Source organism: Erythrolamprus reginae, unplaced genomic scaffold, assembly GCF_031021105.1.
Source record: "Erythrolamprus reginae isolate rEryReg1 unplaced genomic scaffold, rEryReg1.hap1 scaffold_340, whole genome shotgun sequence".
NCBI classification, from domain to species: domain Eukaryota; kingdom Metazoa; phylum Chordata; class Lepidosauria; order Squamata; family Dipsadidae; genus Erythrolamprus; species Erythrolamprus reginae.
The window spans coordinates 1-15512 of NW_027248706.1; the positions used below are offsets into that span (position 1 = coordinate 1).

At 45.0% G+C, this 15512-nt stretch overlaps 1 protein-coding gene across 1 annotated transcript; it reads right to left on the minus strand.

Annotated features, from left to right (window-relative positions):
- Nucleotides 1–170: 170 nt before the first annotated feature.
- On the minus strand, nt 171–13818 carry LOC139156147 (spermidine synthase). Its single transcript, XM_070731449.1, has 8 exons — nt 13583–13818; nt 12667–12787; nt 10117–10209; nt 5745–5898; nt 4975–5058; nt 3045–3190; nt 2377–2499; nt 171–1994 (listed from the first exon to the last, which is right to left on the minus strand). The coding sequence occupies exons 1-8, from the start codon at nt 13735–13737 to the stop codon at nt 1977–1979; spliced, it is 894 nt and encodes a 297-aa protein (XP_070587550.1). The 5' UTR covers nt 13738–13818; the 3' UTR covers nt 171–1976.
- Between the last annotated feature and the right edge of the window lie 1694 nt (nt 13819–15512).

Consider the following 15512-nt stretch of genomic DNA (forward strand, 5'->3'; position numbering starts at 1 on the left):
TTGCAAAACGCACCACCAAGGTTTATCTTCTTAAAAGGGGGGGGGGCAGTTCTTCATTTTCGTACAAAACATTTTCTGGGGGGGGGGTAGTAATTCCACTTCCAGGCTGCTTTTGCCCCCCATTTAAACATAGATACATGATTCACAAATAGTTCTTTGGGAGTGGTGAGTGTGGAAAAAGCCCCCCCCCCAAAAGGCTGGTCAGTTGGAAACACTCCCATTATATACGAGGGTCGCCCAGAAAGCAATGCACCACATTTTTTTTTCTCAGTCTACAATAATCCCTCGCTACTTCACAGTTCATCTTTCGTGGATTCGCTACTTCACGGGTTTTCAAAGGGGGGCTTAAATCCATTGAAAATTTTAAATCCATTCAAAATTCATAAAATTCTTCTATAGTAACTACTGTTAAAGAAACTGGTAGGATATCACATGTAATTCCAGCTGAGAAACATTATAGAATGACTGTTTAATGCAAAGGGTGGGTTTTAAAAGTCCAAATACTCGTTAAATACATAAAAAAAATATCTTTCCTCTACTTCACGGAAATTCGTTTTTCACAGGTGGTCTTGGACGAAAAATGACGGATCACTGTAGTACGAATGCAAAACTTTAGATATACATTGCTCAAAAAAATAAAGGGAACGATGCAACTCCAAGTAAATCAAACTTCTGTGAAATCAAACTGTACCACTTAGGAAGCAACATTGATTGGCAATCAATTTCACATGCTGTTGTGCACATTCAATTTGTACAGAACAAAGTATTCAATGAGAATATGTCCTTCATTCAGATCTAAGATGTGTTATTTGAATGTTCCTTTTATTTTTTTGAGCAGTACACATTATTTGAATTGTCAGGAGCACGTGTGCAGATTTTGTGTTTCTTCAGACAGATAGCGTAGCTGCAGCCGTGTTTCGAAATGGCGTCTAGTAAGGGATGTACGTCACAAGCAGCGGGTCATCATTGAATTTCTCACTGTGGGAACATTCACAAACGTTTTGTGTACAGTTTATGGAGAATCTGCAGTCGACAGAATTACGGTTAGTCGCAGAAGACATTTTGAAGACGACAAAGAGGTGATTCGCACAGGGCAGAAATGGCTTTGTGACCAGAACAAGGAGTGGTACCCACAGGGCATGCTCGCCCTTGTGTCTCGCTGGAGCAAGGCCATAGAACGGGACGGAGATGACATGGAAAAATAGGGTGTGTCGAAGGAACATCATTCTTTCTTGTATGTCAGTTTCATTTTTGTTCAGTAAGAAAAAAAATGTGGTGCCTTACTTTCTGGACGACCCTCGTAACTGACGTTTCCAGTGGGGAACATTAAACGGAAGGAAGATTTAAAACGCCTTTTTTGTCTTGAGGGCGGGGCAGGCAAAGCAGTGTTTTCCAGCCTGGCGGATGCTAAAAAGTGGCTTCTGAAGGCAGAAAAAATATCCCAAAGCTGAAAAGAGAAGGTTGTGCTTCTCCCCAGGAAGACGAACATGGTGCGAGTGAGGGGGAAAAGATGCTCTTTGGAAAACACCCCATTGTTGGGGTGCAGTGGGTTATCTGCCAAACCAGGCCCCCTCTGATGAATTACTGGGTGTGTGTGTGTTAAAAAGAGAGCCTTTTAGGGGAGGGGAAATATTTGTTAGCTATAAATACAGAGCCACGAATCGGGGCATTTAAAAAAGGGAAACGCCAGCTGGCTTAATAATACTCAGTTCTGGAAAGAGCCACCACCAAACCGCAAAGCACGCAACCAAGGCTTGAATTAGTGTTATGAGTCTTGCCAGGGGCCGAACGCCCAGTCCTTTTCTTTTAAATACATAATAGGAAGGGATGGGGGGGGAGGAACGTTCAACTGGCCCGGACTTGCAAGACGAGAGGGCCGAGCCATCGCCCGGAGAGAAAATTTGCTGCCACGGTGGTACCACTTGCGAGACCTCCAGAAAATTCGAGAGAAGAAGCCAAGCTGTCTGGTGGCGTTTTTACACGGTACTCAGTGCCTGGGGAAGGGGAGGGGAGGGTGTGTATGGAGAGAAAAGCAGAAAAAACAGAGCTGTTTAAACAAGAAACGGGTTGGGTAAAAACACGTGGACTTCAATTGCCAGAATTCTTTTAAATTTAAAATAATCCACAATTGCCTCTTCTAATTGCAGCCAAAAGAGATAAACCAGGCCCATCCCATTTTTCCTGGAGGAGGGAAGGGGAGACGATGAGAGGCTGAGATCAAATACAACTAAGGAGAGGTTACGGAAAGAGGAACGCAACGGCAGTGGCCGAGAACGAGATCCGTCCATTAACTTGCAGGATTTGTCACGCTAACTAACATCCAAGCTCAGGATGGAGGGAAGAGAAAGCAAAAAATAAATTCTACGCCTGGTTTACCTTTCGTGCAAACTCTGGCAAGACGAAAGCCGCTCGGTGGACGTCGGAGTTGTAATACTTAAGGCTCATTTTTTCCACTTGTTCCTGAGAGAGTAGCTGGATCGGTTCCCTGAAGTTTGTGTTCTGCGGAAGATTTCGCACAAAGGGCGGGAAAACCCAAATATCAGCTGTGTGTTACTCGTTTGCATAGAAACATAGAAGACTGACAGCAGAAAAAGACCTCATGGTCCACTTACTCTGCCCTTGTACTATTTCCTGTATTTTATCTTAGGATGGATATATGCTTATCCCACGCAGGTTTAAATTCAGTAACTGGGGATTTACCAACCACATCTGCTGGAAGTTTCTTCCAAGCATCTACATAATATTTTCCCACATTGCTTCTGATCTTTCCCCCAGATAACCTCAGATTGCGCCCCCTTGTTCTTGTGTTCACTTTCCTATTAAAAACACTTCCCTTCTGAACCTTATTTAACCCTTTAACATATTTAAATGTTTTGATCATGTCCCCCCTTTTCCTTCTGTCCTCCAGACTATACAGATTGAGTTCATTAAGTCTTTCCTGATACGTTTTATGCTTAAGACCTTCCACCATTTTTATAGCCCATCTTTGGACCTGTTCAATTTTAGGAAAACTAAAAATAAACCCAACCCCTCTCAGTCCTTACTGGATTTTTGCTGCAGAGCATGAAGCCGATCTGGCCGCTGGGGTACGTGGGGATGGTGCAGTAGGCGTATTCGACCACCGGAAAGAGAGATTTACAGAATTGGCGCATCTCCTTAATGAGGTCGAGGTGCAACCATTGGCATTCCCCTGGTCAAAGAGAGAGAGAAAAAAGGGATATTATATTCTGTTTTATATTGCTGTAAACTGCCCTGAGTCCTACGGGATTGGGTGGCATACAAGTCAAATAAATAAGTATTTTATTTATTTATTTATTTAATTCATTTATTTGATTTTTTTTATGCCGCCCTTCTCCTTAGACTCAAGTAAGTAAGTAAGTAAGTAAGTAAGTAAGTAAGTAAGTAAGTAAGTAAGTAAAGAAAGAAAGAAAGAAAGAAAGAAACCCACCACACCCCACAATCTGCCTGGCCCTGGTTGTCTTCTCTTTTAAATAATAACAACAACAACAATAATAATAATAATATTATTATTATTATTATTATTATTATTATTATTATATTTTTATTATTTTACTCCACAATATGTCCATATCAGTATCCGGTTCCTACTGGTATGGAATGGATGAGGGCACCACACTGGTAGTAAAACTGGAGCTGTGTGCACAGCTTTGGGTCGCTGGCGTCTGCGCATCCCAGCGAGATTTTGTTTCTGCACATGCGCAGGACGCAAAATCTCACCAGGGGACTTGCGCACATGAGAACGATTCCAGCTATTTTTATTCATGCGAATGCATGGAAGCAAAAAAAAAAAGAAAATGGCCAAAGTCTCTCTTGCTCTCTTGTGTCCCCCTGTGAGACTTTGATTCCTGCTCGTGAAGGGGCTTGTTTTCCATTATTGCACAAATGCAATTCTGGCGGCTGGCTACTCGTCTTCTCTTGAGGCAGCCCAGAGTCGGAGAGGTCGTTTCCTTGCAAGCTTCATCCTGTTTTTTCTTGCCTTTATAAAAAGCGCTGCGGGAGTAATTCATGACTGAATAGACTCGGTTTTTCTGAGTTTCTACATGCCTCCGTCTTTTTAAGCCAGCCCAGAGACGAAGGTCTGCCCATCGAGAACTAGGGATCCAGGGGTTTTGCAAACTCCCCCGGGAGTGGGGAGGGAATTGGGATTTTCAAGTCTCCTTCCCCTGCCACGCCCACAGGACAGGTAGGGAAAAATGTTGAACCCCCCCCCCCCCCCCCCCGATTCAGACTGCTTGGGGGATTCTTAGAAACATAGAAGATTGACGGCAGAAAAAGACCTCATGGTCCATTCTAGTCTGCCCTTGTACTATTTCCTGTATTTTATCTTAGGATGGATATATATTTATCCCAGGAATCTTTAAATTTAGTTCCTGTGGATTTACCAGCCACGTCTGCTGGAAGTTTGTTCCAAGCATCTACTACTCTTTCAGTCAAATAATATTTTCTCACGTTGCTTCTGATATTTCCCCCAACTCACCTCAAACTGTGCCCCCTTGTTTCTTGTGTTCACTTTCCTATTAGAAACACTTCCCTCCCAAACCTTATTTAACCTTTACCATATTTCAATGTTTCGATCATGTCCCCCCTTTTCCTTCTGTCCTCCAGACTGTACAGATGGAGTTCATGAAGTCTTTCCTGATCAGTTTTATGCTTAAGATCTTCCGCCATTTTTGTAGCCCATCTTTGGACCTGTTCAATTTTATCAATATCTCTTTGTAGGTGAGGTCTCCAGAACTGGACACAGGATTCCAAATGGGGTCTCACCAGCGCTCTATACATTGGGATCGCAATCTCCCTCTTCCTGCTTGTTCCACCTCTAGCTATGCAGCCAAGCTTTCTACTCGCTTTCCCAACTGCCTGACTGCACTGTTCACCCATCTCTAAGGGGGATCTTAAAAACAAAATTTTGGGAAAAAATACAAGGCCAAAGAGGACACTCAAGCCGGGAATCACCTTGGCAACAGAGAATCCCATCATCCCGCAAGGCAGTTTTCATCAGCTGGTAATAGGATTCCTTAAACAGGCTTTCTGCTGGACCTGGCAAGAAAGAAGGGGTTAAAACAGCATTAGGTCAACTCGTCAGATTAAAACTGAGGAAAAGGTGCAAAAAAAGGGCAACAGGAATGATCAAGGAAATGGAGCACCTCCCTTATGAGACCAGGTTGCAATGCCTTGGTCTCCTCAGCCTTGAAAGATGGCATTTAAGAGGTGACGCTGGCTGGAGAATTCTGGGAGTTGAAGTCCACAAGTATTTTTTTTTTTTAAGAAAATACAATCTTTATTGAAGATAAATAGGACTATGCAAATATTGGTACAAATGTATATGAATTTAGAGTATACAGTTATAAATCAAAATACACGCTTACATATATTAAAGGAAATAAAACTGAAGAGAGAAAGAGCAGGAAGGAAAAAAGGAAAGAGAAGAGGAAAAATTAAGAATAAAAGAAGAAAGGAAGAAGAGATAAATTCATATCTATAAATTTATCAGACCTAAATACTGATTACAGCTTTTAAGATCTTTACTATCAGTATAAATGAAAGTTTTGAGTTTCTAAACGTTTAAATTGAATTGAATTTGTTCATCCTTTTATCAATGATTCATAATGTTATTTTACAAGTCCACAAGTCTTAAAGTTGCCAAGTTTGGGGACTCCAGCCTCAACCAAAATCAGGAAAAAAGGCGGATTGAGAGAAGACCCAGCAGCTCCCCCCAGACTCACCCATGGGGTCAGAAGAATCGGTGATGATGATGTCGAAAGCCTCTTGGTTCTGCTTCATGAACTCAAAGCCGTCCCCAACGTGGAGGGTCAGCTTCGGGCTGGAGTAGCCCACCGCCATGCCGGGGAGATATTTCTTAGAGGCCTGGATCACGTCCTGCAACATTTGGAGTCGTGCGTTTCACGAAGTTAATGGGGCCATTTCAGGAGTGGCTGAAGCCCAAACTGTCACTCGGTGTAACTGAGGAACTCTTTTGCCAATCAATGGGACAAAAGAAAGTTCCTTTTCATCACATATTACACACTTTTCTGGGACTTTTAGAGGTTTTTCTACCTCTACCTGGAGAAGCTGTAGAAATTAATCTCAACCCTTTGAATTGTAGCTGCAATAGTTGCCTAGAAATCCTAAATTGCATTAACAGAGGGATACAATCAGGGGAGATACTAATACAGTGGAACCTCTACCTAAGAACGCCTCTACTTGCGAACTTTTCTAGATAAGAACCGGGTGTTCAAGATTTTCTTGCCTCTTCTTAAGAACCATTTTCTACTTACAAACCCGAGCCTCCGCAACTATAACTGGAAAAGGCAGGGAGAAGCCTCCGTGGGGCCTCTCTAGGAATCTCCTGGGAGGAAACATGGCCAGAAAAGGCAGGGAGAAGCCTCCGTGGGGCCTCTCTAGGAATCTCCTGGGAGGAAACAGGGCCGGAAAAGGCGTGGAGAAGCCTCCGTGGGGCCTCTCTAGGAATCTCCTGGGAGGAAACAGGGCCAGAAAAGGCGGGGAGAAGCCTCCGTGGGGCCTCTCTAGGAATCTCCTGGGAGGAAACAGGGCCGGAAAAGGCGGGGAGAAGCCTCCGTGGGGCCTCTCTAGGAATCTCCTGGGAGGAAACAGGGCCGGAAAAGGCGTGGAGAAGCCCCCGTGGGGCCTCTCTAGGAATCTCCTGGGAGGAAACAGTGCCGGAAAAGGTGTGGAGAAGCCTCCGTGGGGCCTCTCTCGGAATCTCCTGGGAGGAAACAGTGGCAGAAAAGGCGGGGGAGAAGCCTCCGTGGGGCCTCTCTAGGAATCTCCTGGGAGGAAACAGTGCCGGAAAAGGTGTGGAGAAGCCCCCGTGGGGCCTCTCTAGGAATCTCCTGGGAGGAAACAGGGCTGGAAAAGGCGTGGAGAAGCCCCTGTGGGGCCTCTCTAGGAATCTTTTGGGAGGAAACAGGACCTCCACCCTCGCTGTGGTTTCCCCAATTGCATTATTTGCTTTTATATTGATTCCTATGGGAAAAATTACTTCTTCTTGCAAACTTTTCTACTTATGAACCTGGTCATGGAACAAATTAAGTTCGTAAGTAGAGGTGCCACTGTACCACTCTATAAAGCCTTAGTAAGACCCCACCTAGAGTACTGCATCCAGTTTTGGTCCCCACACGCCAAGGAGAGCAACAGGAGGATTAGGGGACTGGGGACTAAAACATACGAAGAACGCTTGCAGGAACTGGGCCTGGCTAGTCTAGGGAAAAGAAGGACCAGGGGGACGTGATAGCAGTCTTCCAATATTTGAGGGGCTGCCTCAGAGAGGAGGAAGGGGGGTCAAGCTATTTTCCAAGGCACCTGAAGGCCAGACAAGGAATGATGGATAGAAATCAATCAAAGGAAAGACTCAACCTGGAAATAACGACAGTGAGAACAATCGGCCAATAGAACAGAAGTTGCCTTCAGACGTTGTGGGAGTTTAATCACCGGAAGCTTTCAAGAAGAGACTGGACTGCCATCTGTCAGAAGTGGTAGTGTCTCCTCCCTGGGCAGGGGACAGATGACCTTCAAGGTCCCTTCCAACTCTGCTAATCTGTATCTATCTGCAGCCACCACTAAGCCACTTCCATTGCTTAGTCCTAATTCTGTAATCAGAGTGCAGAATTAATTCGGAAGTCCTACCTACCTGCAGGCTCTATAGAGGTGCCGCAGTGGTTAGAGTGCAGCACTGCAGGCTACTTCAGATAATCGCTGGCTGTAGTTCAGCAGTTCAAATCTCACCACCGGTGAGGTTGGCTCAGCCTTCCATCCTTCCGAGGTGGGTCAAATGAGGACCCAGATTGTTGGGGGCAATATGCTGATTCTGTAAATGACTTAGAGGGCTGCAAAAGCACTGTGAAGCGGTATATAAGTCTAAATGCTATTGCTAATGCTACCTGCTTCAGTTTTTCCTGCATCCATTCACCCCTCTTACCAAGCTGTGCTCTTGAGCCCAATAAGGCTAAGCAATGCTGTCTGGCGGGGCCCAGGGGAAGAGCCTTCTCTGTGGCGGCCCTGGCCCTCTGGAACCAACTCCCCCAGGAGATCAGAACTGCCCCTGCCCTCCTTGCCTTTCGTAAGTTGTTGAAAACTCACCTTTGCCACCAGGCATGGGGAAATTGACACTTCCCCTAATTGGTTTATTTATGGTTTGATTGGGTTGTGTGATTATTTTATTAATAAAGGTTTTTAAATTGTGTTTTTAAATATTGGATTTGTACATTATTATTGTTGTGAGCCGCCCCGTGTTCTTGGAGAGGGGCGGCATACAAATCTAATAAATAATAATAATAATAATAATAATTATTATTATTATTATTATTATTAAGCTGACCATAAAATCAGAAGTAAACAGCCCAAGAAATAAATAGTAAATAGAAGATTAACAAACCACAGTAGTTAACTTTGATAGGAAATGTAATTTGGTGGCTTGCTCTCTTGTTTTTCTGCCTCCCAACATCTGGAAACCTAGAGGTTGTTTGAGGACTTGAAGGGAGTAAATCCACTCCCTGAACATTCCTGGTATCTTTTCCCTGAACATTCCTGCCCCGGAATTTTGATTTTCACTGATTTTCTTTGGCGAAGAACGTCCTGTTCCAGACTTAAAAACCTCACCCTCCAGTTGGGACAAGTAATATTTTCTGCCTCCTGGGCCTCACGCCTTTTTAATTTCCTCTTCCACCCGACTCTGGAAGATTGTGCGAGTTGGAATCCTCCTCTCCTGATGAAATCTAACCAGGACAAGGTTCCACTACGGCAGAGGTCTTCAAACTTGGCAGCTTTAAAGACTTGGTGGATTTCAACTCCCAGGATTCTGGGAGCTGGAAGTCCACAAGTCTCAAAGTTGCCAAGTTTGAAGACCTCTGCATTATGACTTTGGGTTTGGGGACAGAGGAGAACTAAAGACAACAGTCCTGGTCCAAGATTTGGGGCTAATTTTCCCCATCCAAACTGCAAGGAGATGGATTTCAGTCAAATTTTGGAATAAACTTCTTGAGGACAATAGACCTTGGAAGGCTCCAGGTGGTAAACAAAACCTGAATCTTGCACAGTACTGCAAACCAAGACATGAGCAAAGGGACAGGATTCGGCACAGCCCTTGCTGAGAATGTTGAGACTGGAAGCCCAAATATCGGGACGGAAGGTTTCAATCACACCCAACCTAACAAGACCGACACTGACTTCAGAGGAGAATCAGAACTGCAGAAAAAACAATGGCTGCCAACCTGCCTTCCATTGAGGACCTGTATAGTGCACAGGCCAAAAAGAGGGCGGTGAAAATATTTGCCGGTCCCTCACATCCTGGACACAAACTGTTTCAACTCCCACCCTCAAAACGTTGCTACAGAGCACTGCACACCAAGATAACTAGACACAAGGGCAGTTGTTTCCTGAATGCCATCACTCTGCTAAACAAATAATTCCCTCAAACCTTTTACTAAGTCTGCACTTCTATTTCTACTAGTTTTTTCTCATCATTCCTATCATTCATTTCTTCCCACTTAGGACTGTATGACTGTGACTTGTTGCTTGCATCCTAAGATTTTTTCTTAATATTGATTGTTTCTTCATTGCTTATTTGATCCCTATGACAATCATTAAGTGTTGTACCACATGATTCTTGACAAATGTATCTTTTTCTTTTATGTACACTGAGAGCATATGAACCAAGACAAATTCCTTGTGTGTCCAATCACACTTGGCCAATAAAGAATTCTATTCTATTCTATTCTATTCTATCACACCCAAGCAATTCTGCAACCTTACAACGCTGCTTCCTACTATAGCCTCCCATGTGTCAGGCTGAAGCCAGAATGCTTGGAGGTTTTCGCCTGCCACATTATACTATCTTCTTTTGCAATGTTTCTTGCTGTGGGATCTTGTGTGTGTGTGTGACTGCATGCCATGACAAATTCCTTTTAGGTTCTCAAGGTCAGCCTCTGTTCAGCATCTGGCCGGAAGCTGCTGGGAGTTGCAGGATACGCTGGCAGAAGATGTACGGTTCATGTGATGGGCTTGTGGGAGGAGATGGAAGGAAATGAACATTAGAGCAGCCCCACCAGAGCCCATCAAATTTTGCAAAGCAAGGCCTACCTCATCAATTTCACACTGTATTACCGACTCAACGGAAGGATGTTTCACCACTTCTCTTAAGACTCCTCCATCGCCACCGCCGATAATCAGAATCTGGACAGAAAGCGGAGAAGGTGAATGCCTGAAGCTACAAGGTAAATCTCCATCCAAGTCTTTTATGTGGATAAAGAGGCCCCCAAGAGAGCTTACAATGTTGCTGTAGCAACATTCTAGGGGAAGAGCCTTCTTTGTGGTGGCTCCGGCCCTTTGGAATTAACTGCCCCTCGAGATTCGCACTGCTTCCCCCCACTCTCCTGGCCTTTCAGAAGTTGTTGAAGACACATCTTTGCCGGCAGACTTGGGGGCTGTTGAACTTTATGCCCTGGCCCATGTTATGACTGCGATATGTATGAATGTGAGTGAACGGTTCTTAGAAATGGGTTTTTAGGGATTGTTATTTTAGTACGCTTAGAAGATTTTAGATTTTTAATTGGTCCATTTTAACTTTGATTTCTACCATGCTGTGTTTTTGTATGTATCTCTATGTTGCAAGCCGCCCTGAGTCTTCGGAGAAGGGCAACCTAGAAATCGATATGATAAGATAGATAGATAGATAGATAGATAGATAGATAGATAGATAGATAGATAGATAGATAGGTAGGTAGGTAGATACGATATAGATAAATAACTGTATTTGCAAATTAAGAATTCACTAATTGTATAAATACACTTAGAAACAGTTCGCTTAAATGCATGAGTCAACAGAAATAGTTGACCAATAGTATCTTTTTTATAATTAAACAATTAAAATAAACAAAACTGATAAAACATTTTAAGCTTACATTTCAGCAGTTTACCATTCTTTTTTCTACACTGCTCAAAAAAATAAAGGGAACACTTAAACAACACAATATAACTCCAAGTAAATAAAACTTCTGTGAAATCAAACTGTCCACTTAGGAAGCAAAGCTGATTGACAATCAACTTCACATGCACATTCAACTTTGTACAGAATAAAGGATTCAATGAGAATATTTCATTCATTCAGATCTAGGATGGGTTCTTTGAGTGATCCCTTTACTTTTTTGCGCAGTATACATACATTCTAAATCAATTAAGTATGTTTACTATAATTTGTTCTTATTTAATTACCCGGTTATCACTTAAGCTTACACTGAATTTATGCATGGTAAAGAAAAAAGAAAGAAAAGGGGGGGGGGGAAAGGAAAGGTAACAGAAAAGGAAAGAAAGAAAAAGAAAGAAATATGATTAGTCAACTATTTCAGTTGACTCATGGATCTAAGTGTATTTATGCAATTAGTGTTTGGTTTCCAAGCTCTAAGTCTTTGCAGGCTTTTTTTCATTGCTCTAACTTGCTCCAAATGTTTCTTTCCAGCCCTAACCAGGTGCTAACAATGTTCCCAGCTCTTACTGGCTTGCAAGCTCTTTCATTGTTACTCTTTCCAAATAAGGTTTTTTTTTAAAGCCCTAACCAGGGAATAAAATAATGTGCTGAAACTGACCAGACTTGGGATGCTAGCCAGATCAATATCTGATAAGCAGATTATTTTCCTTATTTTCCTCCCCAAAACCTAAGGTGCGTCTTATTCTCCGGTGTGTCTTATACTCTGAAAAATACGGTAAGTGTTGTACCTCATGATTCTTGACAAATGTATATTTTCTTTTATGTACACTGAGAGCATCTGCAGCAAATTCCTTGTGTGTCCAACCACACTTGGCCAATAAAGAATTCTATCTTTCTATCGATCTATGTAACATTTGAATGTTTTGTTCATCCCAACGGGGCAGCTGTGACCAGACCAGAAGTCTCCCCAGGGAAAGGCTACTCCAGGGTAGAGCAACACCAAGAGAAGACACTGGGCTCCGTGGACACCATCTCCTGGTAGGTCTGTAAACCATCGGTCTTCAAACTCGGCAATTTTAAGACTTGTGGACTTCAACTCCCAGAATTCCCCAGCCAGCTGTAGAGGGGTAAACTTTCATAATAGATGGTGGGTATGCAGTAAGCGTAATATGCAATGGTACCTCTACTTGCCAACTTAATTCGTTCAGTTACCAGGTTCTTAAGTAGAAAAGTTTGTAAGAAGAAGCAATTTTTCCCATAGGAATCAATGTAAAAGCAAATAAGGCATGCGATTGGGGAAACCACAGGGAGGGTGGAGACCCTGTTTCCTCCCAGGAGATTCCTAGAGAGGCCCCACGGAGGCTTCTCCCTGCCTTTTCTGGTTACAGTTTTGGAAGCTCGGGTTTGTAAGTGGAAAATGGTTCTTGAGAAGTGCCAAACAAATCTTGAAAGCCTGGTTCTTATCTAGGAAAGTTCATAAGTATAGATGTTCTTAGGTAAAGGTACCACTGTATCTTGACTTCAGCAAAGTGAAACTAAGAGCTGGCTGGAGAATTCTAGGGAGTTGAAGTCCACAAGTCTTCAAAGTTGCCAAGTTTGGGGACCCCTGCTGTAAAAGCATGGGCAGATACCTCATTGAGCTGTCCCCAGCCCCAAGTAGCCCACAGCAAGGCAAGCTGGGCATCGGCTGACCTGAGAAGGCTCACCTTCCGAGGATTTGGATGGCTGCAGAGAGGGAGGTTGGCAATCATTTCCTGATAGGAAAACTCATCTCTTTCAGTGCATTGGATGACTCCGTCAAGGACCAGGACGTTCCCGTACGTTTTGCTGCCAAGGAGAGAGAGGGAGGAGGGTGGAAGGATCCCGCTGAGTTTTAAGCAAAAGGATTCAAAGGGAGGCCACTGACTTACAGAACTTTGGGCCAGGGCTGAAATTCAAAATTTTCCCCTGCCAGTTCTGTGGACATGGCAGGGGAAGGATCCTGCAAAATCTCCATTCCCTCCCCGATCCGGGAGAAGGATCTTGCAAAATCTCCATTCCCTCCTCACTCTTGAGGGAAGTATACTGCAAAATCCCCATTCCTTCCCCACTCTTGAGGGAAGGATCCTGTAAAATCCCCATTCCTTCCCCACTCTAGGGGAAGGATCCTGCAAAATCCCCATTCCTTCCCCACTCTAGGGGAAGGATCCTGCAAAATCCCCGTTCTGTGTGTGTGTATGTAAGGCTGTGCATGTGTGTTGAGTGTGTAAGGCTCTGTGTGCTTCGCTCTCTGTCTTTCTCTCTCTCTCTGTATGTAAGGTTCTGTATGTATGTCTCTCTCTCTGTGTATGTGTAAGGCTCTGTGTATATGTGTGTGTGTGTGTTTGAATCTGTGTATGTGTGTTAGTCTCTCTCTCTCTCTCTGTGCGTGTACGGCTGTCTGCCAAGGGAGAGCCGGTCGATCCTCGCCACCTTCTGGGATCCAGCGCAGGGCGGCTCCTTTGGGCCACCCACCCAAGGCAAAGCCAAGCCAAGCCGAGATTGGAGGAACCCGGGGCTGCTGCAGGTTCGAACCCCACCGGGGCCACGTTTCCCTGCAGCACGCGATCGCCCTGCTGGCCTTTCCCCTCCGGGCGGGCTCACCTGCGGAAGACGAGGATCTCCTGGAAGGGCGAGCGCTGGTGGTGCAGCACCTCCTCCACCTGCAGCGAGAGCGCCTGCCCGGGCCACAGGCTGCAGGTCTCGCGGAACCAGCCCTCCTGCGAGACGGCGCCTCCGGCCCCAGCGGCCGCTGCCATGGCCGCCCAGCCCGGCCGGGGGAAGAGCTGCGCGCGGGCTTCCCTCGCTGGGCTACTGCGGCGGCCGCCACCACCACCTGCCACCTGGGCGCGCCTGCAAGCGAACTTCGCCTCGCTGCCCCCGGGAGGCGGGGCTTCAGCCCTTCCTTGACGGACGGCCCAATGGGAAGCCGCGCCACCTTGGGGAAGCCGCGCTCTCATTGGCCGGTCCCTCAGTAGGCGGCCGGAGCCGAGCGGGTGAAGCCAGCAAGGTAGGCTGCGTGTTCCAGGCCCTGGCCACGTGGGCCGCAGGAGGGCGGGCCCTGATTGGCTGGGGGGGAAGGCAAAGGGGGATGTCCCTCCACGTGGCTGGGCTGGCAGCGGGGCTGAGCCAACAGCCATCACTTCGCCCTCCGCCAGAATGGATGGGACGTGTTGCTTTGCGTGGGGAGAGGGGGGTTCCCCCTCCACGAAGCAATTTGACTTTGATTTTTCTTTGAAGTCATAGACATAGATTATTAAAGTTGGAAGGGACCTTGTAGGTCAAGAGTTCTGCAACATTGCCAACTTTATGAGGTGTGGACTTCAAATCCCAGAATTCCTCAGGCAGCCATGCTGAATTCAGAATTCTGGGAATTGAAGTCCATGCCTCATAGTTACCAAGACTGGAGACCTGATCTAGTCCAACACCAAAGAATTCTGGGAGTTGAAGTCGGCGCCTCATAAAGTTGCCATGCTTGAGACCTCTGATCTAGTCCAACCCCCGCTCCCTTTCAAGCAGGAATCTCTACACAATTTTCGACAAATGGCAGCCCAATCTCCCTTTGAAAGTGTCACGTGTTGGAGCTCTCCACAACCTCTGCAGGCTCTCACTGTCAAAAAGTTCCTCCTTATTTCCAGGGTGAATCTCTCCTTGGTCAGTTTCCATCCGTTATTTCTCGTCTGGTCTTCAGGTGCTTTGGAAGGAACAATGGATGGAAACTGACCAAGGGATGTTAGGCTTCTCCTCCAAGAAGCTTCTTCATTCCCCAGAATCCCCACCATCCAGTCAGAACTGTAGAAGCTTCTTCTAAGAGGAGCAAAAGGTCTTCAAAGAAAAACCAGAAAGCCCAATGGCCTCTTGAAAAGGAGCTGAGGAAGCTTCATGCGTGAGGAGCAAAATATCTTAAAAGGAAAAAAGAAAGTCCAGTTGTCTCTTGAAAAGAGCTGAAGAAGCTTCTTGGATGAGGAGCGAAATGTCTTCAGAGGAAAAAAACCCCAGAAAGTCCAGTGGCCTCTTGAAAAAGAGCTGAAGAAGCTTCTTGGATGAGGAGCAAAATGTTTTCAGAGAAAAAACCCAAAAAAGTGCAGTGACGTCTTGAAAAAGAACTGAAGAAGCTTCTTGGATGAGGAGCAAAATGTCTTCAGAGGAAACCCCCCCCCAGAAAGTCCAGTGGCCTCTTGAAAAAGAATTGAAGAAGCTTCTTGGATGAGGAGCAAAACATCTTTAAAGAAAAAAACCTCAGAAAGTCCAGTGGCCTCTTGAAAGAGCTGAAGAAGCTTCTTGCATGGAGCAAAATGTCTGCAAAGAAAAAACTAGTTGGCTGGGGAATTCTGGGAGTTGAACTCCAAATATCTTCAAATTGCCCAAGGTTGGGAAACACTGGTTTATACTACTTATGTAAAAGTAAAAAGTTGAGGTCTGGTGGTGTTATATTATTCTACTGCACTGGGTCAGAAGTCAGTGGCTTTTCTTTCTTTTTCTCTTCTTTTTCCCTTCCTTTTTTCCTCCCCTATTTTTCCTATTCTTTCCTTTT

Bases quoted from the DNA above. Each gene is read 5' to 3' on its own strand.
- LOC139156147 (XM_070731449.1), bottom strand. From the start codon at position 13,737: ATGGCAGCGGCCGCTGGGGCCGGAGGCGCCGTCTCGCAGGAGGGCTGG. The intron at 10,210-12,666 runs GTGAGCCTTCTC...CTTTCTGTCCAG, and splicing joins GCCATCCAAATCCTCGGAAG to ATTCTGATTATCGGCGGTGG. The intron at 3,191-4,974 runs GTGATTCCCGGC...CTCTTTGACCAG, and splicing joins TGGGATTCTCTGTTGCCAAG to GGGAATGCCAATGGTTGCAC.